The sequence below is a fragment of the Zootoca vivipara genome, chromosome 9, assembly GCF_963506605.1.
Source record: "Zootoca vivipara chromosome 9, rZooViv1.1, whole genome shotgun sequence".
In the NCBI taxonomy this organism is placed as follows: domain Eukaryota; kingdom Metazoa; phylum Chordata; class Lepidosauria; order Squamata; family Lacertidae; genus Zootoca; species Zootoca vivipara.
In genome coordinates, this window is record NC_083284.1 from 63381757 (window position 1) to 63408456 (window position 26700).

Consider the following 26700-nt stretch of genomic DNA (forward strand, 5'->3'; position numbering starts at 1 on the left):
CCCTGACATCCGGCAACCAATTTTACCCTGAGAAAAATAACAAAGTACATGTAGCGTACAATAACCCCCCCCATACATAATGATTGCTGTTATTGCTGGTAGGTAATGCTGAGTTCAGACTGCTAGCTCTGCTCATGCGACTACTTTCACTGTAAGACAAGACAACCATTCTGCTGCATTTTTTCTACTGCACCTTGAGCTCATCTCTTCTGCTGTACAACATCAGTAGCTTGTTTGGACATTTAAAGCACATAGAAGGCCCTTCAGAAGTGTTCCATGCACATTGTAGCATGAATGAGTAGGGAAAGGGCTAAGGTCAACTAGCCCAAACCACTGGCACCCACACATACAGTGTGAACATCTCCAAGGAGGGAGACTTAGTGTGTGTCCCTCTGTACACAAAGATTCCCTCTCTGCAGACATTTATGCTGGATGTGATGACAATCAGCTGGTGGAACCTGTTGGTGTGCCCTATGCATGTGTAGGTACAGCACATGAGCAACACCCTGAAGGGGGCTAGGCTGATTGTGATTGGAGACTCTCCTTTTTGCAGGCTGTATCAAAATTACACTTTGCCATTGGTGCCATTAGTTGAAATGGGGCTTTTCAAGTGAGACTAACTTGTACCTTCATAGACTCTCTTTGTTGCATTTGATACAGGAAGTGTACTCTAAGGGAATAATCCTCCTCTCTGCTATGTCTACAGTCAGAGCCCATGGGGACAACAAACTTGAAGTTGTTACAGCGCACAGGGTATTTGTCTTCAGGGCTGAAAAGGAAGGTAAGGTGCATGTATTTAAGGGCCATAGCTGGTTCATTCTGTTTTTCTGTTTGGTTCCAAGTGTTCCATGTGCTGGATTGCATATTTTGCGGGTGATATTTCTTAAGAAGCTAAGGAGGCTTTTCTTTCACTTCAAGGATTACAGCTTTATCTGAAGTCCAGAACAAAATGGGAGAAGTCGATTGGTGATTTCCTTAGTGATGTGTTTGAGATGCTTGCTCTGTATAAGTCTAACATTTATTCCTGTAATGAACTCAAGAGGTTCTGGTCATATTGGGTTTTGTATCTTTCAGGAAAAGACACATGCAATTTGTCACCAAGCCCTGGAGTAGCTTGTCTTATGAGTCCCAACAGATAAGGTCTAGATCTATTATACAGCTACTGTGCAATTGACCTCTGTCTTTGAGGGATTTTCCTATAGCCCAACAGTTATTTTAAGGCATCTTTATAAATTTGACAGTTGTCAACATTCTGACTTGGCTTGGATAAAGACCATAGGAATATTGGTGAATGCTGATGATCCTTTAGTAAGTGCCGTACTGCAGTGGTTTGCATAATATTGCAATAACTAGGCGCTACCAGTAGTGATGTATGGAAGTGAGAGCTGGACCATAAAGAAGGCTGATCGCCGAAGAATTGATGCTTTTGAATTATGGTGCTGGAGGAGACTCTTGAGAGTCCCACGGACTGCAAGAAGATCAAACCTATCCATTCTGAAGGAAATCAGCCCAGAGTGCTCACTGGAAGGACAGATCGTGAAGCTGAGGCTCCAATGCTTTGGCCACCTCATGAGAAGAGAAGACTCCCTGGAAAAGACCCTGATGTTGGGAAAGATTGAGGGCACTAGGAGAAGGGAACGACAGAGGATGAGATGGTTGGACAGTGTTCTCGAAGCTACGAACATGAGTTTGACCAAACTGCGGGAGGCAGTGGAAGACAGGAGTGCCTAGCGTGCTATGGTCCCTGGGGTCACAAAGAGTCGGACACGACTAAACGACTAAACAACAACAACCTGAAACATGTGGCTGTAACTGAAAACAGCAGCTTTACATCTCCTCATCTCCCTTGATAACATGTTACAAAGCAAGGGGGGGATGAAGATGATAAAAGTAGTGTTAGGGCTTGTCGTTGGACATCTGCTAAGACCCAGGCCTCAGCAAGAGGCCCATTACCAAGTATCAGAGCCCCCAAACCCTTTTGATAGTACACCTTCCTGTCTGTTCACTGTCCTTTTCTGTGAGAGGTCAAAGTTGGCAGGAGCCAAGAGGTCAAATCGGTCCTCTGAGTCAGGAGCACCTGCAGAACCTTGGACAGTTCACAGAGTTCTGCAGAAGCAGCTATCCAAGGTCTCTGCAAGAGCTTAGATAGAAGATCAATGGTACCTTGGTTTTCAAACTTAATCCATTCCGGAAGTCCATTCCAAAACCAAGGCCCACTTTCCCATAGAAAGTAATGCAAAATGGATTAATCCGTTCCAGACTTTTAAAAACAATCCCTAAAACAGCAATTTAACATGAATGGTACTATCTAATGAGAGCATTGATCCATAAAATGAAAGCAATAATCAATGTACTGTACTATAAAATAAATAAGATGGTGTTGTAAATGATAAAAATTAAAATTATTATTTTTTCTTACTTGCACTGATGATAGTCATTGTTTGGATGGGGGGCTTTTAGCCATTTCCGCAGTCGCACAATAGGTCAACCAGTAGCTGAATTGGGTTCCAGACAGTCACAAAAACAAATTAACTGACAAAGCCTCAAAAACAAACAAACAAACAAAAACGCAAAATAAATAGCAAAAACAAAAGCGCCAAATACAATGGTACCTTGGTTCTTGAACTAAATCCATTCTGGAAATCTGTTTGACCTCCGAAATGTTTGAAAACCAAGGGGTGGCTTCTGATTGGTGCAGGCGCCCCAGAAACAATAGCCAAGAGCTGCATCGGATGTTCGGCTTCTGAAAAACGTTTGAAAACCGTAACACTTATTTCTGTGTTTCCTGTAATTGGGAAGCAAGGCATTTGAGAACCAAGGTACCACTGTATGTGTTCACTGGATCTATAGAGAAGCAAGCCCTGTCTCTCAATAGGAGCTGGTTGGTTGGTAAAGGGTCCTTGCCTTATTTTATTGTTGTTGGCTCCTCCAGGGCTGGGAAGAGGAGAGTGGATAGTGCAAATAATCATCTCTGGGCATGTAAAGTCTGAATAATAATTTTGACTGCAATATAAGAACGAGGAACCAGGAAAAATATACATGAGAGAACTAACCATTTGCAAAACTCTAGTGTGTAGTCACAATAGAAAAGTAAAGTAGCATTTTCAAGACTTTTTATGAAATGGTTTTAGTTTCTTGGGACCTTCTTTAGCACGTATTAACACCACTTAAAAGCTGTGCTTTCTGCCATCTGGTGTGAGTCACCGTTCAGTACAGAACTGACAAAGAGCAATGTGAAGTTGATGGCTTGGGTGTGAAGATCGAAGAAAATCTGGTTTAGCTTTTCTTGTGACTTACACACATATAGATAGATAAATACAGATAATATGTTGTCGTTTTTTGGCAGTGTTTCCAGCAACTTTTTTTTTAAGATACTGAGAGCAGGGCTTAAGCTCAGCAAAGGAGCGCTGAGCATTTTCTTCTCTGTTCATTTATTAACCTTTCGCGTGTGTGGCGCAGAATCAATATGGAAGATGATTGTACAGGTTGAATTATTTATGGAGTGTGTGTGCGAAATCCGATGGCCATGGAGTATTAAGAGGGGAACAAGAGTTGAAACATTTCAGCTAGTTACCTCCTGAACATTCTACTGGCAAAAGGTGAATCACACAGGAAGATGGAGGAGCAGTTAACCTAAGCACTACTTGGATGTGAATTCATTCATGGAAATCACATGTAAGGTCAGCGTACTGGAGTACCATTTGGGTCCAGAGAACTGAGGAGGCTGGGTGTGACTGATTGGGGCTTTACTACGTTTATAGCAGGCATAGGCAACCTTGGCTCTCCAGATGTTTTGGAACTACAATTCCCATGATCCCTAGCTAACAGGGCCAGTGGTCAGGGATCATGGGAGTTGTAGTTCCAAAACATCTGAAGAGCCAAGGTTGCCTGTGCCTGGTTTATAGCAATGCACAAAGGCCCTATGAATCATAGAATCTTAGAGTTGGAGTGGGTCATCTAGTCCAACCCCATGCAACGCAGGAATCTCAGCTAAAGCATCCATGACAGATGGCCATCCAACCTCTTCTTTAAAACCACCAAGGAAGGAGAGTCCACAACCTCCTGAGGGAGAACATTCTACTGTCAAACAACTCTTACAGACTGTGTTTATATGAAGCATTGCTTTATTGTATTGGTTCAAAGGTCCCCCTCTGCATGCCTGAGGCTAGAATAAGAATCATAGAACCTTAGAGTTGGAAGGGACCCCAAGGGTCATTTAGTCCAAGTCCCTGCAATGCAAGATTCTCAGCTAAAACATCCATGGCAGATGGCCATCCAACCTTTGCTTAAAAACCTCCAAGGAAGGAGAGCCCACCACCTCTCGTGGGAGTGTGTTCCGCTGTTGAACAGCTCTTACTGTCAGAAAGTTTTCATGAATGTTTAGTCGGAATCCCCTTTCTTGCAACTTGAAGCCATTGGTTTGAGTCTACCCTCCAGGAGGAGAAAACAAGCATGCTCCCTCCTCAATGAGAATTGCTGCTGTAGTGGTTTGCCCGGTGAGTTGGAGAAAGGAAACTGGATGACTGACCAGACAGGCAATGAGGAAGGGACTGTTTTCTCTCCCCCCCCCATTTTCTTTGAACAAGCCTTCTCATAAAGGTTTCCAGTCTGCTGATACCTGGCAGTGCCACTGGGGGAGAAGGAATCTCACAACCCAACATTTCGGGATGCCTCTCTGTTGAGTTTGCCTGGCCCCTGGCTGAGGACTTCCATTGTCAAGTATAAACTTAGCTTTTCCAGAAGGCATTTCTTCTCATTGATTGGATGCATGCAGAATTTTTTCCTTTGCCCATTAAGTTAGCTATAGAATTGGAGTGTTGCCTGTCTTCCTCATTAAGAGGTGTTGTGTGCTATGGCCTTTTTGCAATGATATAGTTGCGGTTAGTGTTTGTTGTTGTTGCAATACCACCGCTTCTTTTTTTGCTGCCCAAGGTAGCTAATATGTGCTGGTACCCATATCACTTTTGTCAAAAAGTGGCCACAGTGGAATTGTTTGTTTGTTTGCTAAAGGTGGACATAATTTCATTAGTGTTTATAGTCATTTAAGCCAAACGATTTTCAGTTAAATATGCCATTAAAACCAAAGAAGCACAATTGGTTAATGTTTATTACAGTATCCAGAAATCTGTTAAAGCCTACTATTATTATTATTAATTTAATTTCTATACTGCTTCATATTTAAGAAAAAAATATCAAAGTGGTTTACAACCTACATGAAAACATCAAACTAAGCTATCTAGAATAAAACATCAGCGAGGAAAGTCAAATATAAAGTATACATTCAAAGCAGCATAATGAATGGGAAAGTAAAGTATTACAGTGGTACCTCGACTTACGAACGACTTGACAACCGAATTTTCCTACTTATGAATGGGGCAAATGGCCGCACGCTTACGAATTTCTCGACATCCGAACGGAAACTGCAGTGGTTTTAGATAGGATTTTTTCGACTTACAAATTTTTAGATGGGGTTGCTTCGACTTACGAAATTTTCAGTTTCCAATGCATTCCTATGGGAAATCGCGTTTCCAATGCCACTTTTTGACTTACAATTCTTTTGACCTACGAAGGTGCCTTCGGAACGGATTAAATTTGTAAGTCGAGGCACCACTGTATACTAAAGATTTCAACGTAAAACATTAAAAAGAGGGCAGACGGCTACAAAATGCACATTTAACCCAGCAAAGTTAATAATTTTTTTTATCTTAAACATTTCAGAAGAAAACATTACTAAAGGAAGTCTAATAACGAGTGTACATTTAAAACAGGACAATTAGCAAGATATTAAAATATTGTCATAAGCGGCTGTTGTTGTTGATCCTGCCAATGGTGGCTGTGGAAGCTCAGGACTGATGACCTGAGTCTGCACTAAGAAACAGCCAAGACGGATCTCTAGCCTTTTCAGCAGCCTAAGCTTTTGTAGCTGGAGTCAATGCAGACCTTATTGCCCTATCCTTCTTTGCTGCAGCCAGAGGGTCTTTGAAAATTGCAACTGCGAAAGTGCTCTATTGATATGGACAATAGAATCATGGAGAAAGGGGACTCAGAAGCACATATCTCCTGTGATTAGGAGAAAAACATACACGCAATATGGCTCTATTCATGGAAGACAAATTCCTTATTCATAAATCTTCCCTTCTGACATTGTGTTGGTCACACAAGTAGACCACTACTATGAAAAGATATTTCAGGAGAGGAGATACATACTCATCTAAGTGGCATTTATTGCAATATACCAGTATATTATGGAATGAATTGTGTCTCACATACATAGTTCTAAGGACACAATACATCTGCAGGATTACTTATGTTTCAAGTTCATTTTTCCACCTTATTTTCAGATTAATGTCCTGCCTTTCAACATTGCGTCCCCCAAGCTTGTGTCAGTGTTATGAAACAAAGTCATGAGCAAAACATTTTTAAAAATTCAGCATTGAAATCATGTTGAATGAAATGAGTAGTTTTTGTGCCATTTTCTTTCTTTCTTTCTTTTTTAGATGAAAGAAATGACTGGATTGCGACAATACTCAGAGCTATGCAGTCGCAACCTGAAATCTCTCGAGTGAGAACTGCTGTTCCTCCTGAGAAAAGGGGGTACCTGGAACTGAAAGGATACAAAGCCAAAATCTTCACCTTGCTGCAAGGAAACAATGTGTGGATCTGCAAAAATGATCAGGTAAATGTCTGGCTTTTCTCTTTTTTTCAACCTGAATCGTAATCAGTAATCGTATTAGTGCTCCAGATGAAAATGCTGTATAATATTTCACAAACTTTACAGGTATGAAGCATATGCAGAATGACAGTGGCATTGTCCTTCTTATGAGAAAACGTGGTTTACGGGGGAACAGGCCCTACATTAAATCTCACCTGCAGCCATGGATTTTCATCTGATAGCCTTAGATAAACCTCTTTTCCACTACTCCATATGTGAAATTACAATAATCCGGCAAAGAACTGCGTGCAACTGAAATATCAGGAGTGCTGTATGTATATATAAATCTCGATGTAAAAAGGTAAAGGACCCCTGGATGCTTAAGTCCAGTCAAAGCTGACTATGGGTTTGTGGCGCTCATCTCACTTTCAGGCCGAGGGAGCCAGTATTTGTCCACAGATAGCTTTCCAGGTCATGTGGCCATCATGACTAAGCCGCTTCTGGTGCAACGGGACACTGTGATGGAAACCAGAGCACATGGAAACGTTGTTTACCTTCTTGCCACAGCGGTACCTATTTATCTACTTGCACTGGCGTGCTTTCAAACTGCTAGGTAAGCAGGAGCTGGGGCAGAACAACGGGAGCGCACGCCATCACGGGGATTCAAACCACCGACCTTCTGATCAGCAAGCCCAAGAGGCTCAGTGGTTTAGACCACAGTGCCACCTGCTATATACATCTGGAGGAAGGCACTAGGCTTTGTGGCGGAGCATATGCTTTGGACACAGAAGGTCGTAGGCTCAATCTCCAGAATGCCCAGGGGGGAAAAAACTCCATGCAGTGGTACCTCTGGTTAAGAACTTAATTTGTTCTGGAGGTCCGTTCTTAACCTGAAACTGTTCTTAACCTGAAGCACCACTTTAGCTAACGGGGCCTCCTGCTCCCGCCACGCTGCCGGAGCACGATTTCTGTTCTCATCCTGAAGCAAAGTTCTTAACCTGAGGTACATAGACACTACTGGTCTGACTTGGTATAATGTAGCCTTTGCAGTCCTAAAGTAATGGCATACAGCTGCTAGGTGGGGTACATGCAGTAAGGGCCTTTTAAACACTGCTTTCTTCCCACTGATTGCATTGTGAGTGAGGCCTTTATTTATTTGTTTATGGCAGTGGTACCTTGGGTTACAAACACCTCGGGTTACAGACTCTGCTAACCTGGTAGTAGTACCTTGGGTTAAGAACTTTGCCTCAGGATGAGAACAGAAATTGAGCAGCGGCAGCGGGAGGCCCCATTAGCTAAAGTGGTACCTCAGATTAAGAACGGTTTCATGTTAAGAACGGACCTCCAGAACGAATTAAGTTTGTAACCAGAGGTACCACTGTACTTAAGTCAATTTCCCGCTGTCCCCCTCCACAAAGGTGTACCTCGAAATGGCTTATTTTAAAAACAGACATTAAAAGACAGATTATCAGACTAAAAACAGCGGCATAGAAACAAGGCTGCAAAGAGCAACACTCCCAGCGCTCTCAGCTACTATGTTAAGCAGCAACTGAATCCAAAGCTTGATTTAAGAAGGAAAATTTTCAATATTTTCTGCTGGAACAAACGTAAAAAGGAATTGTGGCAAGGAGTTCCTCATTAAGGGGCATCACAACAGAGAAAATCCTCTCATGCGCTGCCATCAACCTTGACTCAGAACACAGTCACCCACAAAAGAGGGGCAAAAGGACTGATCTTAAAGGACAGGCAGATTCACATAAGAGGAGTTGGCAACTGTCACAGAGGATGCGCTGTGACTACTCTAAAGTAACGACTCTCCAGACCGTTGCCTTTTCATGCTTTTATTGTGTGCAGGCTATTTACAGTGCTAGATCTGTACAGGGCACATGTTCTCAGTCTGACCCAGAACTCTGGAGTGACGCTTCCCGCGTTTTCCTCCAACATAAGAGTCTGGGCACCCCAAATCTCCTTCCGCGTTTCCTCCTGCGTAATTCCGAAACCGGAGGGAAAAAGGGTCTCCTTTCCATGTTTTCCTTCTCCCCCCTTTCTCCCGCTCTCTCTTCCTCTCTCACGTGCAGCAGAGGCTCTGCTATCCTGCCAGAGCCCTGTATCCTACTTCCTCCTTCCCCACTGGACTCTTCCCCCTCCCCGCTGGCTCCGCTGCTGGTGGAAGAGCTGCTTCTCAAGATGGGAGGGGGCTGTCTGTACTGTTTCCCCCTCACAGTAACTTAGTAAGGTAAGCATAATCCTAGCCTGTTCTCTGATTTTTTTGCTTTCCGTACATCACTAGATATTGGCCAAATGCTTCCTTGGCCAAATTCTGAGGCAGGGATGGGGAACCTGTGACCTCTCTTTGATGCTGGGCTGCAACTTCCATTATCCCCGACCATTGCCCATGTTGGAGAAGGAGAATGGAGTTCATCAACATCTCATCAGTTTGGGAATAGAAACATTTCTTCTTCTTCTTCTTCTTCTTCTTCTTCTTCTTCTTCTTCTTCTTCTTCTTCTTCTTCTTCTTCTTCTCCTCCTCCTCCTCCTCCTCCTCCTCCTCCTCCTCCTCCTCCTCCTCCTCCTCTCCCATCAGCGCCAGCTAGCATGGCCCATAGCCAGGGATGATTGGAGTTGTATCCATACAATAACTGGAGAACCAATATATCTTAGATGCTATTAAAGGTATCTAGCGTTTTTATTTATTTTTCTCCTAGAAAGAGGTAGTATATTCTGTTGATTGATACTTGGGCAAGTATACTGAGCATTGCGAGAAATCCTTATCTATCTGGGAACTATTCCCATGGTATCTCCCATAGGTTTATTTTAATGGTATCGTTAAGACATCTGTCTAGATTAATAACAGTGTTGAAAGCAGAAGAGGTCAAGTTGATATACTGATGGCTTTTAAATTTGATAGGTAAAAGTCCAAAAGTATATTGCAGCATTTTTTTAAAAAAGTATGAAGCTAAACATAATCCCATGTCCATTCTGAAGTTTATTGATAATGCAGCTTCATGTCTGAGGATAATTTCAAACTTCAGAGTTTTTGATAAGGTAAAATCTTCCAACACAGAGAGATTTCTAATCTGAACATATTCTGTTGAGTACCTTATGAATTTGAAACATAGGTTTTCATAAACATAAATTATAACATGGATCACATGACTGTAACCCTTCCATGCTTAGCATAGGAGGAAGCAAGGTTATTTCATTTCAAGCTCTGGAAGTAAATGAGTTGAGGCAAGTAAAATCACATGAATATATTGAAAATGCTTATGTAACTTAAATATGTATCAAATGGCATTAAAGAGATTTTGATTTTAGCCACATTCAATCTATAAGAGATAAATCAAAATTATCTCATTGATGCCATAGCAAGGAAAGAGAATCTAAAAATCACAGAGCAATTTCCCCTTTATTCTGTGTTGTCCGGAGGAAGCACCATTATTTTGGATACTCTTCCCAATCAGGGGCAAATAAAAGTTACTTTTACCTCCTCATGCTATATTACGTGAACAAAGGTATACAATCTGTGTTTAAGGCTATTCACACGTACTACAAAACACTGAACTCTCAAGCTTTCCCCCTGTCTTTTCCCTCTCCTCTTAAGCTAAGGTCAGAAACTTCTAATCTTCATTTGGAGCCAAACCTAATTGTTTTGTCTGAAACAGGCAGTCTATGGTTTGTGTAAATTTATAGCAGCAGTAATGCAATCCATGGTTTATGATTTGCCCTTCTGGTTTGTGAGCGTACAGTGGGTTTGTGGAAATCATCCTTTGTTGAGTTTGGCTAAAGCAAAGAGCTATGGCTTGCTACATACTGAGACCAAAAGTTTCTATTCCTGGCATGGGAAGGTAAGAAATAAAGGAGGGAGCATCATGCTTGCTTCGTGCCTAGCAAAGAACCTCCCCCCCCCTCTTTTTCTTCCCAATCTTATACCACATATAATCCTAATGTCTCACAAAAAATGTAATAGATCTGTAGAAAACACAACCTGAAAAGGAGACAATGCATGTACTTTTGTAAACTAGAAAACTTTAGTACTTTTTAAAAAAAGAACCTCTGAGATTTGCTTCCAAAAATGGGGATCACCCATTGCTCTTTTTCTCTGAATCGTATGTATAACAAAACTGCAACACCCAGAGGAATTTATGCAATCTCTGTCTTGTGACTGAATCTATATTTGTAACCTTATGAATGTTTTCTTTTTATGCCTCCCCTTTCCTCACTGCTTTGCAAAACATCAAGCCTGACAGATTTTTTTTTTTTGGAGAACTCAGTTTTTCTCAAAATCATGTGCCCTTTTAGTTGGTCCTAATGAAGGTGTTGCCTAACTGTTGATTTGGGATTCAGATGTGAGTACACTTCTCTGGAGTTAAACCATGAAGAATGTTCATGACAAACCAATATTTTTAGCTTTGTGGATGGGGACTAGTCTTTTTCTTCAGTAGTAAACACGACTACAGTGGGGAAATTTGGGTGCACACCCTATTCTGGTAGCACTGCCCTAACTGAAAATTTCCCATCAAACCGAGATGAATTCCTCTTTAAAAGAAGAAGAAAATGCCAAGTGGAAGCACATAGGCTGAAATGACAAGATAACTTGGAGTCCCCTTAGACCAAATTTTCACTGCCAGCATGACCTAACTGACTTTCCTCTGAGTGGAGGCAGTTTGCAGAGGGCACTGTCCTAGCTTTAAGGTCCCTTCCAAGTCTCTTCAAAAGCGTGGCCTGGATATATATAGCCATTAATTCCCATGGCAAGGAAGCCCCACAAGGCCTGGAGTGCTTGTCACAGCTGACTAGGTGAGGGTGTTGCTTACTTTGCGAGATGACACTTACCTCCCTTGGGAAGTCACTTTGACCAATTATCTCAGGCAGAACAAACTGACCCATATATTCTCAATGTGTTAGGAACACATAATATCCTGCATGTGTGTTTTCCCACTCTTAGCTGTTCTGATAATACCTGCACTTAAAAATTGGCAACATCAGAAATCTTCTTTGGCGATCACTCACAGCTGAGTAAGATTTTCTTCCATGAACACAATCTTAACAGTGAGTCCGTAAGTGACTGTGGAGGCCAATTCTGGATCCACAAGTCTTTCCACTCCGGGCAGGAGTTGATCATGGTGAGGGTTTGCCAAACGTGCCTTCCTCTTAGCTCGTTTCTCCCTTTCGTCCTGAGTTTGAGCGTCTTCAAGTCCATGATACCTTTGGTAAAGGCTGTTCTCCAACTGGAGCGCTCGCAGGCCAGTGTTTCCCAATTGTCATTTTTAAAGATTTGCGTTGAGAAAGTCTTTAAACCTCTTTTGTTGACCACCAGCATTACACTTTCCATTTTTAAGTTCAGAATAGAGTAGTTGCTTTGAAAGATGATAATCAGGCATCCGAACAACATGATCAATCCAACAATGTTTATATTGAAGAATCATTGCTTCAACACTGGTGTTCTTTGCTTCTTCCAGTACACTGGCATTTGTTCGCTGGTCTTCCCAAGTGATGTGTATTTTTTTTTCAGAGACACCATTGATGGAAACTTTCTAGGAGTTGTAGATGGCATTTATAAGTGGTCCATGTTTCACAAGCATACAGTAAGGTCGGTAGTACAATAGCTTTGTAACCAAGCACATTTTGGTTTCCCTGCGAATGTCCCGGCCCTCAAACACTCTGCACTTCATTCAGGAGAAAGCTGCACTTGCAGGGCTCAGATGATGCTGGATTTTGGCATCAATGTCGGTCCTTGTGGAAAGATAACTGCTCAGGTAGGAAAAGTGATTGACACTTTCCAATGTTACATCATTGAGTTGGATATGTGGCACCGCAGAGGGGTTGTTTTGTGCTTGTTGGTGCAGCACTTTGGTTTTTTGGATGTTGAGTGATAGGCCAATCTTTTTGTAAGCTGCTACAAAGATATTTAGGATGGTTTGGAGGTCATCCTCTGAGCGTGCGCACACTACGTTGTCATCAGCATACTGAAACTCTAAGACGGAAGTTATGGTCATCTTACTCTTTGCTTTCAGCCTTCTCACATTAAACAGCTTTCCATCTGTTCAATATATGATTTCTACTCCAGTGGGGAGTTTCTCTTCAACAAAGTGTAGGATCATGGCAATGTAAATACTAAATAGAGTTGGGGCGATAACACATCCCTGTTTAACACCTGATCTCACTGTGAATGGTTCATATTGAGGTCCATTGTTATCCGCGATGGCTGATGTCATATTATGGAGGAGCCAAAGGATGTTCAAAAATTTAGCTGGGCAGCCAATTTTCAGAATGACAGTCCACAGGGCATTAAGATTTACAGTGTCGAAGGCCTTAGTCAGGTCAAACACCATATACAGGGATTGGTTTTGCTCTCTGCATTTTTCCTGAAGATGTCGAGTGGTGAAAATCATGTCCACTGTCCCCCTAGAAGGTTGAAAACCATTTTTGGGATTCAGGAAGGGTAGCCTCGGATATTGTTAGGAGACGGTTTGCTAAGATCCTTGCAATAATTTTTTCTGGCTGCAGCTAATAAAGGCTTGATAGATAATAAATGCCTTGATAGTTTACACAATCACCTTTTAAAATAAAATAAAATAAAATAAAAGAGTTTGATAATTTTGGCATCCCTAAAGTCTGCTGGGATCTCCTCTCTTTTCTGGATTTTTCCCGATGAGCTTGTGAAGTTGTTGTGTAAGTTCAATTCCACCCACTTTGAAGACTTCGGCAGGTATCCCATCAGGTCCGCTGGCTTTGTTGTTTTTCATTTGGTTAATAGCTATACACAACTCTTCCAGATTTGGAGATAATCATTTCTAGGTTAATTAGTAATTAGGATAAGGGTTTAAAATATAAACTTTAATTTTTTAAAAAGGTTCTGTGCTTGAAAAATCATACTAGGGATGTTATTAGGGGGGTCAGTGAACAGGCACCAAAGGATTTGGAGTGCTTGTTCATTTGCATGCTTACACGAGGCTCTGTTTCTCAGTTATGTTTGAATTGGGTGTGGTCTTGGATGAGTTCCTGGATTCAGTGGTGATTTGGACAAGGGTCAATAATGTGAAACCTAATCCTAACAAGAAGGAGGTCTTGTCGACGGGTGATTCCTGGGCCTGGGAGTTGTCTTTTCTGGATGGGGCTGCACTCCTTCCAAAGGATGAAGTGTGGACTCTGGGGGCGATCCATGTTCCATCCTTGTCACTGAAGGCCCAAATGGCCCCAGTGGCAAGAAGCCTCTTCACCTGCTGCACCAGATACAGCCACTCCTAGACCAGGACAGGCTTTCCACCATGACTTGGGCGTAGCCAACCTCAAGACTGGATTACAACAAGCTGTTCATGGGGAGCTGTCCTTGGTGTTGATCCAGAATGGTGTTGCAGAACCCAGTTGTGGGATGTAAAAACGTATTGCAGTCAAATACAACATTCCTGCAATGCACATTCTGGGGAATGCTTCGTACTGTATCACTCAGAAGAAAACTTGCTAGTTCCTCCTGAGATGGGACAGACTTCCTTTGCATGTGACTTAATGTGGATGAGGCCTGTTCTTGGACAGAGAAGCACACGGCCTCCATGTTCTGCTTTTCTTGTTCTCCATTTTGTGTTTCTGAGAGTTAGGTGAAGTGAGTCGCGGTCACTTGAGACTATTTCCCTTCTGGCATAGTTCACATAGTTTTATATTGTTCTGTAAATTAAGTCTGCCTTCAGGGTTCTTATTGTGAACTGGATGATTGTAAGTAAACTAGTTTTATATTAACTTTAATCAGATGGTCGTGTCTATTCTTTTAGGAGGGATGTATAAAGGGATTGTACCAGGAATCCTAAATAGTGAGGCTCAGACAAGCCTGCAACTAGCTAACCGCTGTGTAATATAAAAGACTCTGCTAAGTTATAGAACTTGCTGATGCAAGTTAGGAAGGATATCATAAAACAATATATCCTCTCCTGCCTCCCTAAACATCCCCACAGAACATTTGATGCTGCTGCTTAAAGCATTGCACTGGCTGCCAACTTGCTACTGGGTCAAGTTCAAGGTGATGTTGCTGACATATAAAGCCCTGAACACCATGGGACTGACTTACCTAAGTTACTATGTCTTTCCATCTAGGCCTAACCATTCACTGAGATTTTTAGTTTGGCTTTTACTATCTACTGAGGATTTGCAAATATGCGCACCGTGTTGTTAAAGGGTTCTCATGCTAAAAAGTAATGCTTCGTAATATTATGCCAAGTGTAACTTTCTGGTTTTGGGCCACTATGTAGGTGGGCTCTGACCCATAAAGTCATATGTCACAATGTTTTGTGGGATGAGGAACCTATGGATGGCCCTGCATATGTTGTTGGACTTCAGTGCCCCCATCATCTCTTGAGTGTTGGTTGTGCTGTCTGGGGCTCATGAGAGATGGAGTCCAATAACCTCTGAAGGCCCACAGGTCCCCTTCTTTAAAGTGCCACTAGATTTTGTTCAATTTGTGCTTGTTGATTAAGCTGACTAAGAAAGTTCTCTTAATGTTCAAATAGTGACAAACGTTTCTTTCTTTTTTCTTTTTTTAAAAAATAAAGCATTGCCATCTTAAAACTCTCCCTTCCTCTCCCCGCAATAGAGTGCAATAGAAATGGAGATTTGACGAGGTTCTTGAGAGTGAGAAGCCTGCATTTGATTGGCAGCAGGAAAAAGAAGCAGGGAGCAAGTGAATGGGGAGAGGAGGACAGGGACTTTGCCATTAGCAGCTGTGTACTTGATCGACTAGAGAGGTAACAAGGATGGAGGCCAGGCAGGAGATGCATGGAATAATCAAAATGACAGCTTAGCCAGATGCATTTTGAGGGTTACAATCCTGGGAGGAGGAAGGACAAGTGGGAGGGAAGCGATGGTGTTTGATACATTTTCAGAAGTGGCAAGTCCCAATCTGTTTGGTCCAATTTTAGACCTTGGGCTTGTTTTTGAGGACAACATTAGCCGATGAAGTTTGAGGAGTTTTGATGAAGAGGAACCAAACAAATGAGGCCTGAAGGAACTGATTTCATGACTCATGTTGCTATGAGACAGATATAATAGTTTTGTTAAGGGAATGCTAATTGGTAAACAGATGAACAAAGCTGCTTGAGTCTGCCAGGGATCCACGGAGGAGCAGGACACACAGCTTTTCTACAGAAGCACTGAGATAAGGGTGCAAATTTCATCTTCTGTTGCCATCCCCTTGCATTTCCTCTGAATCCTGGGGTGATTTTCTGGGGTGCTGCTGGAAGGAGGGAACTGAAATGCCCTATGGACATTTTTTGTAGGGTACATAGCATTATTGATGCTTCTGTCCATGAAACAGAGGTTTGTTTCCAAGAGAGATGGGACTGGAATAATGAAATGGCTAAATGCAGCTCAGACATAAAACAAATTTGCTGCGGCACTGGTTGCGGTTATCCATGAAAATTTCACAGGAGTGTCAGAGAGCTTATTTTCCCCTTTCCCCTGACATACCCAAAGATATCATGACCATGATTGAGGTTGTTCTAAACAACCAGCATGAATGCCCAGTGGGATGAACATCTTGGGGTTTGTCAAAATGACGGGGCTGGACGGAATGACTCTTTTCATGGGTCTTTGATTCTGTAATCTTTTCATTATTGCTAGCTGTTAAGCAAATGCCAGTCATTGATATTGACTCTTCAGACATCTGAATATAAATGAACAGAGCTGGGGACGTAATGTGATCACAATTTCTGGAGTCCATTAGTCACCAGAGTGTGAAATTCTGAATAAGCTCCATTTAATTATTATGGTGTTCTGTTCTCTAGCTCCTGTACTAGAGAAGCCCAGCTGAGAGGGAATTGCATTCTTGTTGTGCAAATGGGGATTGTTCAATTGCATCGGTATGTTGCCCTTCTTGCTGCGTGCTATCTAGTTTGGCTGTTGTTATCCTCTTCTGCTTATTGCTTATGTGAGATTATTTGGGATGTTTGCAAGACAACTGATCTGTGTACTGTGTACTTGATGAGTGGAGTGTCCAGGGTGCCTCTTGATCTACTGTCTTGTGTCTTCCTTGAAAGTTTGTGGGAACAAACTTCTTGAAATACAGTGCTACCTTGGATCTCGAACACCTTGGCTCCCAAACAAATTGGCTCCCAATCGGAACCCGGAAGTGAGTTTACGAATGTTCTTTTGGAAGCCGAACGTCTGACGGGGTTTCCGATTGGCTGCAGGAGCTTCCTGCAGCCAATCAGAAGCTGCACTTTGGTTTTCGAATGTTTTGGAAGTCGAATGGACTTCTGGAACGGATTCCGTTTTACTTCCAAGGTACGACTGTACTCTGTTATTTTTGAAGTAAACATGATTACTATGTTCTGTATGTTTGTGTTTCCTCTGTTATTGTTTGGTATCCTCATCACTCCAGAGAATTCTATTCACTTTTAACCTTAACTTCTGGCTTGTACCTGATAGCTGGTATAGGGTACTGTTTAAATGTGTGACCTGTGTACTGGAAAACCTCTAGTTACAATTTGATCTCAGAGTTGCATCAGATTTGTGCAATGGTTACTACTGGTGGTCAAAATCTAAAAGATACTGCAGTGTTAGAGCTAAAAGCAGTGCTATTTTTCTCAAAAAAGAGGTTCCGGAACATACCATGAATGCCTCCCCTGTTCTCTTATAATGGCAATGGTGCCCACCTGAGAGGTGCTGGAACTGAGTTACAGCGAGTTCTGGCTAAATAAAAATCCCTGGCTAAAAGTATAAACTGCAAAGTTAACGTGTATTTTTTAAAAAGGAATTACGGTACAGAAAATATGCCATAGACCTGGCTTTTTAAACCAAAGATTGCAGCTCTCTGCACCCTGAAATGTGAGTAGTGAGATAAAATGTGATGTTTTCTTGCTGTATAGTGGGGGGGAAAAACAAGGAAAAAAAGAACTCTGAGCCTATGAAAGTGAGATCTCAGCATAGGGTGGGTATTGTTTTCTTGGAATGGCCTCCACAACTGTGGTTTCAAGTTCCATGCTCTGAATACAGTTTAATTTTGTAGATAATCTAGTAGCATTAGTCTGTGAAATAATTGCATAATAATAGTTATATAAAGAAGAGGTTGCTTAAAGACAACTGAAATTGCTTCTAATAGCTTATTAGGAAACTTCTTATATTGGTTCTGACAATCAGTCCACCATGGTGGCTGGTCTCCATTGAGTCTGGCAGGGCAGAAGGCAAGGAGGCCAATGGTAAGTGGAGCCAGAGACAGTGATTGACAGTTCTTGGCAAATTGTGGAGAGATGTTTACTGTGTATCTTGATCCAAACTTGGAGTGAGTAGCAGGGACTGGATAAGATTACTGCAGAGGCTGGTTCTGGTCTACAAGGAACCAGTAGGTCATCCCTGTGCCAGATCATAAATGCAAAGGGATAAAATCCTGTGGTCATTCATGTTGCAGTGTGCCAGAAAAGCAGAGGAAATAAATGATGTTATAACTTAACAATTTCCTATTCCTTTGATTGTTAGAAGACTTCTAGTGATCTCCAGCTAATGTATTCAGCTATCTTATATAGTTTACTTTTGTCTGTCTGCCTATGCAATAATGTGGCCCTTCAGACTACATCTCCCATCACCCCAAACCATTTGCTTTTCTGATTTGGAAGATGGAAATTGGAGCCCCACAGCAGCTGAAAAGCTATAGGTTCCTCATCTCTGTTGTAATTAACCATCACCCATGCCTTAGATCAGCGGTAGCCAAACTTGGCCCTCCAGCTATTTTGGGACTACAACTCTCATCATACCTAGCTAACAGGACCAGTGGTTAGGGATGATGGGAATTGTAGTCCCAAAACAGCTGGAGGGTCAAGTTTGGCCACTGCTGGCTTAGATTGTGGTTATATATCCCAGGAACTTTCTGTTTTTCTTCATACTTTCTAGTTTGACCATGTCTATATATTATGTCTGGTTTACCCTCCTCTTAGCGCACACATCATTGCTACATAATGTGCTGCCAAGTTCAAGCTGACAGGTGATTGTAGTGCTGATTCTCCACCCATAGGACTGATAGGAGTGGATTAATAAGCCTCTATGGAGTCTCCAGAGAAATTGTTGTGTTGTACCAGAGCAGATACATCAGGTAGATAGCCATTGATTTAAGAAATAAATGAAGGCAAAAGAAGAGAGTTTTATTGGAGTCATAAAAGTGAGTGAGGACTAGCAACACAGAAAAGGAAATGGAAAAATGAGCCACCCAAAGTGATGAATGGAGGTAACGAAGAGGACTCTCAGACTGAAAATTTTGCATACCTAGGTGAAGGTGAAGGTAAAGGACCCCCGACAGTTAAGTCCAGTCGCAAACGATTCTGGGGTTGCGGCACTCATCTCGCTTTACCCACCGAGGGAGCTGACGTTTTGTCCGCAGACAGGGTCATCATGTGGCCAGCATGACTAAGCCGCTTCTGGCGAAACCAGAGCAGTGCATGGAACACCATTTACCTTCCTGCCGGAGCGGTACCTATTTATCTACTTGTACTTTGACGTGCTTTCGAACTGCCAGGTTGGCAGGAGCTGTCTTAAGTATTACACAGTATATGAATAAATTAAGTAAATGTACTCAAATTAAGTTCAAAGAAGAAGGCGGCATCCTCATGGTGACTCCAGGGGGGAGACTTGATGTGGTCTTTCAGGGTCAACAAGCTGAGATTGGCTCACCCATGTTGGCCTGGCACACTATCTGAGCTGGGTCTTTTATTCGGGTTGCCATATTTCAAAAAGTGAAAATCTGGACACAAACGTTTTTGAGCTTTTTTTGGGGGGGGGGGCAAAGTTGTTGAGCAAAAAAAAGTTTCTTAGCTTTTTTAAAGGAAAATTGCCAAACTCTATACTACTGACTGGATGATCCCAGACATTCCAGCTGTTTGCGAGGGATGAATTTCCAAGAAATTCCAGACCTATTGCAACCCTCGTTTTATAGCTCAATGGATCCAGTCCTGAAAGGAATCACAACAGCTTTATTCTTGCCTTCCCAATGAGTTGATCTTTGATACAGGTGTTTCCCAGGAAGGCAAGCAAGGTCACCTGGAACTGTGTGGGCAATTACTGTCTTCCCTCATTCTTTGTAAATCACTTCTGTTAAAAGCTATTATATGCTATTTCATAATTATGTGTTCCTTCTCCACACCCATTTCTAGGATTTTAAACTTGGATATGGCATCACTATAATCCCTATGAACGTGGCCAACGTGAGACAGGTAGACCGCACAGCCAAACAATCTTTCGAAATAATCACACCTTACAAGAGCTTTAGGTAAGTCCCTGGAACACTTGCTTTGATAATGCAAACATAAATAATTGTAGGGAAAGTATTTCTGAGAACCTTTGAAACTGCCAGATGAAGTATTATTCTTATTCTATAGTAGAGTTGCCATATTTCTTTTTAAAAAAATAATAATAATTTTTGTTTGATTTTAAAAAATAAACAACATATAACAAAATCATTTTAAAGTCCATATACAGAGATTACTCTGAATCTTGTGACTTTCCCCCACCACCTCCATGGGTCCTAGTGCTAATATTTACACTGCATATCAATTAATTATCCAAATATTTTGTCCCTCTAAATTATCCATAGTTTTTGTTACTTTACAAATGTGGTTAAAACCATGCTAATGTTTTCATCTGTTTACAATGGTCTCGTAGATCTATTAAATTTTTTACCCATTCTTTCTCTTGGTTTCCGAGCTTCCCAGTTAATTTTGCCATTTCAGCATGGTCCATCAACTTGGTTTGCCATTCTTCCATGGGCAGCGTTGTTTCTTCCTTCCATCTCTGGGCTAGTAACATCTGTGCAGCTGTTGTCACATCGGGTTGCCATATTTCAAGAGGGTAAAAATCTAGACACAAAAAGTCATTGAGCTTTTTTAAGGCATTTGCCTGATAGCCCCCTACCGCCACCGCCAAGCCAAAGCCCCCCCATACCAGAACCCGGGTCGCCCGAACCAGAGCCCGGGTCCCCCATGGCAGAATTTGAGCCTGAACCCAGAGCTGCCTGTGCACACAGTTCTTTTTTATTAAACCCCAAATCCAGGCTTAAAAATGTTTAATTCCCCCTGGATGGGTATGTAGTACCCCCAAGAGAGGACATGCCCGGGAATTCCCGGATGTATGGCAACCCAGTTCTATAGAGAAAGAATAGTGTTGCATGCCATTCCAATCTCTGAGTGTTAAGGGATTCTAGAGGTTCCAGGCATGGTAACCTAAGGTTTGTGTTTCCTTTTGGGAGTGAGGAACAGAAGAGACTGTAGTATCTTTATGATATATGGTTTATTTACACATATATACCATACAACCTGAGCCCACAACAGAGTGGTTCACAGCATCAACCCCGCCAAGAGAGTCTTGTTTCGCTTTGGCTCCAAACAGAAATCAACTGTTGTGGACCCTCTCTCCAGCTTGCTGGCTTTTATGGGAGGGCAGATCTTTTCCGATCCTTGTTTTGTGTCCTCTGGTAGGCTTCCAATGCGACTTACAGCACGAGCCTGTAGAATTCAGAACTCTGTTTTGCTTTTTTGCTTTTTCTTTGCTTTTGTTGAAACGGCAGGATAGGAACTATTATTTTTAACGAAAAATTTAAATGAATCTATTGACTTTTTTAAAATTTTGTTTAAGTCCTCTGCTGTGTTTTGACAAAGGGAAGTAAATCCAGAACTCCTAAGTGTACCATATTTTAAACAACTTCACTTCTTGCAAAGCTTAGATATAGAAGAGGATAGAGGTACAGTCGTACCTTCGATCCTGAATGCCTTGCAAGTTGAACGTTTTGGCTCCTGAACACTGCAAACCCAGAAGTGAGTGTTCTGGTTTGTGAATGTTCTTTGGAATCTGAATGTTCAACATGGCTTCTGGACATTTTGGAAGTTGAATGGACTTCCGGAACGGATTCCGTTCGACTTCGAGGTAGCACTTCGAGGTACCACTGTATACCACTGTATACAAGACAGTAAGGACAGAAAGCAACATATGAGGCTTTGTGGAACCCCAGAGCTGCATTGAGGAAGCTTCCTGACATCACAGTTTGATTCCGAGAGTGGGGATTTGCTTCATTATTTGGTTTCCTCACAGACCCAATGCACACCCTTAGTATATTATTATTATTTATTTCATTTCTATACCGCCTTATATTTTTAATAAAAATCTCAAAGCGGTTTACAGAATATTAAAATAAAAAAAATTCCTTCAGTAGCACCTTAAAGACCAACTAAGTTTTTATTTTGGTATGAGCTTTCGTGTGCATGCACACTTCTTCAGATACAGTGAAATGGAAGTTTCCAGGCACTTATGTAGAGAAGGGGTGGGGAGGGGTGGGGATGGGGAGGGGGGATCACTCAGAAGGGTGGTGGAAATGGGTGATTGACTGACTGATAGCTGTTGATGACCGCAAACGACTGCAAATGGTTTTGCATGAAAAAGCAAGGGTTGAGATGGCTGAAGATCGCTTATCATGTATAATGAGATAAGAACCCGATATCTCTGTTCAAACCAGGTCCCTCCATGGTTTTGAGCTTGGTGATAAGTTGCAATTCAGCAACTTCTCTTCCCAGTCTATTTCTGAAATTCTTTTGTAGTAAGACAGCTACTTTGAGATCTTGTATAGAATGTCCTGGGAGATTGAAGTGTTCTCCTACTGGTTTTTCTGTCTTCTGGTTCCTGATGTCAGATTTATGTCCATTTATCCTTTGGCCATTTATGTCCATTTATCCTTTAATACAGAATATTAAAACATCAATAAAACAATCTGAAGAAAGTCAAATATATACAGTCAAAGCAACATAATAAACAGAAAACTAAAATATCTTAAAGATTTCAAAACAAAACATTACAAAGGAGGTAAACTACAGAATACATAATTAACACAAAGTTAAAAAAAATCTTAAACTTTTTTTAAAAAACCATTGCCAAGTGAAGTCAAATATAAAGTGCATGTTTGAAACAGCATAATTAAGAAGAGAATAAAATATGATCATAAGCATGATATATAAGGGTGATGGGTGTAAGTTGGCAAATATTAACTGAGGTGAGAAAGAAAAGCAGGGTTTTTATTTTAAGGTTCATTTAATGTGCATTAATTTGATTATCTTGATGCTCAGCTCTCATCTTCATGCAGCTAACATCTCTTAATAGCTGGCAAAAAAAATAGGCCTGTTCTGTTTTGTATTTAATTGGAAGACCCTTTGTCAATGGGTTTCAGCTTTACGGCAGAGTCTGAAAAAGAGAAGCAGGAGTGGATCGAAGCACTACAGCAGTCTATTGCAGAAACTCTCTCCGACTATGAAGTAGCTGAGAAGATCTGGTTCAATGACTCAAACAGGTCCTGTGCTGACTGCAAGGAACCGGATCCTGACTGGGCATCCATCAATCTCTGTGTTGTCATTTGTAAGAAGTGTGCAGGTAATTAAGAAACTGAGTGTTCCATCAGACAACATGCCCACCTTAAAGGGCATGGTGTGTCTCAGCCATATTTATTTCTGATTTAGTGCAAAGGTTTTAATCCTATTACAGCTTTAAGAGCCCAGTTTAATTTTTCAAAATTGTGATATATTTGATAAATCCCTTTTAAGTGTAGCATATGAAATCATTTGGGAAATTATTGTACAGCTTTGCAGGGATAGTATGTGGGATCTGAAATGACTCCCAATGTCCTAAAGGGTTCTACAGACCAGAGCAGGGATGCAGGTGGCACTGTGGTCTAAACCACTGATCCTCTTGGGCTTGCTGATCAAAAGGTTCGAATCCCCGTGACGAAGTGAGCTCCCATTGCTCTATCGCCATTCCTGTGAACCTAGAAGTTTGAAAGCATGCCAGTGAAAGTAGATAAATATGTACCACTGTGGCGGGAAGGTAAACAATGTTTCTGTGCACTTTGGTTTCCATCATGGCGTCCCATTGCACCAGAAGTGGTTTAGTCATGCTGGCCACATGACCCAAAAAGCTGTCTGTTGACAAACACCGGCTCACTCAGCCTGAAGCGAGATGAGCGCTGCAACCCCCTAGTAGCCTTTGACTGGACTTAACCATCCAGGGGTCCTTTACCTTTTTAACCTACAGACCAGTTGAAGAAGGCATAGGGAAATTCCAGCCCAGGGGCAAAATTACATCCAGTAGGGATCATAGTTTGGCCCATAAAGCTGTTTCCCAAAGTCAAGGCCATCTGTCATGGATGCTTTAGTTGAGATTCCCCATAAGGTCCCTCCCAACTCTGCGATGTTATGAAGCCCACCTGCCCTACACCTGAAGTCATATTTGACCTCAGGTGTGAAACAGGTAAATATGTGGCTGCAAAGGAATGTGTGCTCTTGATTTTTCCCTCGCAAGCAGGGCTTGAATTCAGCACCTTTAAATTTGGGCACTTCCTAGGATTGGCTACGCTGGACTCCCTGATTGGGAACTCTATAGAGTGTGGCCGACCCCCGCTGAAAATGGAGCTTGAAGCCACTGCTGAGATGTTGTTGTTTATCCAATTGATACCTTCAAAGGGCCTTTTCCCCTTCACATCCCAGCTTGAATCAATCCACCTTGCCAAGGACAAATGTTCCTTTGCAACATGGCTTGATTTCAAGCTAGGTTGCGAAGGAAAAATAGTTTACTTGATGACATGGTTTAGTCAGGTAATAGACAAGTAGATGATCCAACCTACTTGCCAAAATGATCCACAAAAGGTGAAGGAGTTCAGGATCTAGCCCACCAGCCATATATTGTAAGCCACATGATGTAGGCCCGCCCCTTTCTTTGTCTGATTATCAAATTTCTGTCCCCAATTTCTAACCCCTGAAACGTGCTACATCTTGTTATTTTGACCCAGGGCAACACAGATCATTAGGACCCAGAGATTCGAAGGTCCGAAGCCTAAAAATGGATGCCAGCATTTGGAGTAATGAACTCATTGAGGTAGGAAAGAGTAGGGCGGAAGGGGAATAGGAGAGCCGAGCCTTATCAGTGGGGAAAGTAAACATTTACTGTGAAGTTTTGTGGCATGTAATGATGCTCCTGAGGAATTTGTCTATTCATTTGAAATCCCTTCCCACTTGATACAAATGCTGCTGTGCTTCATTGTTTCATGCTGATTTTTAAAAATGGTTATTGCTTTTTATTGATCCGTGGTAGTGGGGATTTACACACACACACACACCCCCGTGTTGGGCCAGGGTTCTTCGAATAGAAAGTGTGGGGGATAAATATATTAACATAAAAAGGAAGGCTGTTTTACGTTTTACTGTGGAAATAGAAGCTTATTGTCACCACATATTAAATAAAACACGTTCTTTTTATTTTCTTAAGTGACTTCAGTACTTTGAAAGGTTCTCCTTAATGCCAAGCTATTTCAACTTGCTGTTGTTTTCTAAATAACTTTCACTGACATAATACTTTAATTTATTTGCCCACATTTTCCAGTTTCCAGAATGGCAAAATGTCAGTCTGTAAGGAATGTTGGGGTACATAATTGGTTTTATACGGATGTCCCTTAATTCATCTGTACCTTCTAAGTATTTCATCATTTTCCTTGGATCCTGTGTTGGGATATTGCTAGGGCTATGCGTATGATGTGGTTCGATAGGAGCACAGGAAAGCTGCAGAATGCGTGGCACAGCACAGAATTCAGCTTCCTGAGAGTTTCATTTTTAAAAAGTGTATATCTAGGCCAGGGGTCCCCAGACTTACCGGCGTTTGGGCCGGTTCCCACCGCGCCGATCGCGCGGCGGGCCGGAGGGCGGGGGAGCGTGCGCCTGTGCGGGCCGGCGGGCGGGGAGGGCGCGCCCGTGCGCATGCACACGGGCGCTTACTGGCGCAGTGGCGCGCTTCCAGGGTGGGAAAAGTGCCGAAAATCCGTTGTGCGCATGCGCGTGGGCCTCCCCCGACCCGGAAGTGCACCAGAAATGACTTCTTCCGGGTCGGGAGAGGCCCATACGCATGCGCAGAAAGGATTTTCGGCGCTTTTTTCCCAACCCGGAAGAGCACTGCCGCGCTGCGCGCCGTAAGAGCGGGCGGCGGCGGGCGGCGGGGGTCGTCGCGGGCCGGATTGGCTGGCTAATTGGGCCGCATCCGGCCCCCAGGCCGTAGTCTGGGGAACCCTGATCTAGGCCATATGGCTCTGCTGATGTGCTTGATGATGTGTGCAGATAATGCCTGCTGAAGTCACATGAACTGCTGAACAAGATTTTGTTGAATAAGATGCTAAGAAAGCATGGGAAAGCTGCCTTTACACAGAGTCAGAACACTGTTCCATATAGCTCTGGGTTGTCAACAATGACTGGTAGTGGTTCTCCAGGATTTCAGTTGGGGTTCTCTCTTAGCCCCAGTTGGAGATGTTGCAAATTTACCTAGGACTTTCTGCATGCTCTACCACTCATCTACAACCCTTTCCCCATCCTCAAGGATGAGGTTTGGCTCAATTGCAGTCCCTTTGACTAGGAGAAGCAGCAAAGCAAGCCCCATGTTTACAGAGTGAAACGGCCTCCTCATGCGGCTGATTTTGAGTGTCATGGAAAGGCAGCAAAGTGTTAGATGTTTACTAAGTTTGCTTTCTTCCTTCTGCAGCTTTTTATTGTGATAGGGAACAAGAGCGCAAATAGCTTTTGGGAAGGAAACATTCAGCCCGATGAGGAGTTGCGTATGGATGCCCCAACAGACCGGAGGTTAACGTTTATTACACAGAAATATAAAGAGGGAAGATTCAGAAAAAGCACTTTGCTGTACAAAACCAAAGAAGAATTAAACCAGGTAAATCTGGCAGAAATGTTGGGGTGTGGTGTGTGTGTATAGATCTATCTATCTATCATCTATCTATCTATCTATCTATCATCTATCTATCTATCTATCTATCTATCTATCTATCTATCTATCTATCTATCTATCTATCTATATAAAACAAAGAATCTGGGCATAATAAAGACTAACACCAATTTTGTTTTGAACCATAACTCCCCTCACCCCTCACTATTGGTCATGAGTGGCATAAGCTTTCGCAGATTAGAGTCTGTCTGTGAAAAGATTAGAGGAATTGTGGGGTTAAATAGGCCACAACTTTATTAAATGGTCATCTCTATGTAAAGAAAGGACTA

General features: G+C 42.2%; 1 protein-coding gene across 3 annotated transcripts in view; it reads left to right on the forward strand.

The window, feature by feature from the left end:
- The window catches only part of ARAP2 (ArfGAP with RhoGAP domain, ankyrin repeat and PH domain 2), a 126817-nt gene that overhangs the window by 36643 nt on the left and 63474 nt on the right, over positions 1-26700 (forward strand). For all 3 annotated transcript variants that reach the window (XM_060278928.1, XM_060278927.1, XM_060278929.1), the window contains 6 exons: positions 661-781; positions 6498-6676; positions 19777-19892; positions 22833-23032; positions 24444-24529; positions 26177-26359. In XM_060278928.1, coding sequence (XP_060134911.1) covers positions 661-781; positions 6498-6676; positions 19777-19892; positions 22833-23032; positions 24444-24529; positions 26177-26359 — 885 coding nt within the window. The remainder of the gene's footprint in view (positions 1-660; positions 782-6497; positions 6677-19776; positions 19893-22832; positions 23033-24443; positions 24530-26176; positions 26360-26700) is intronic.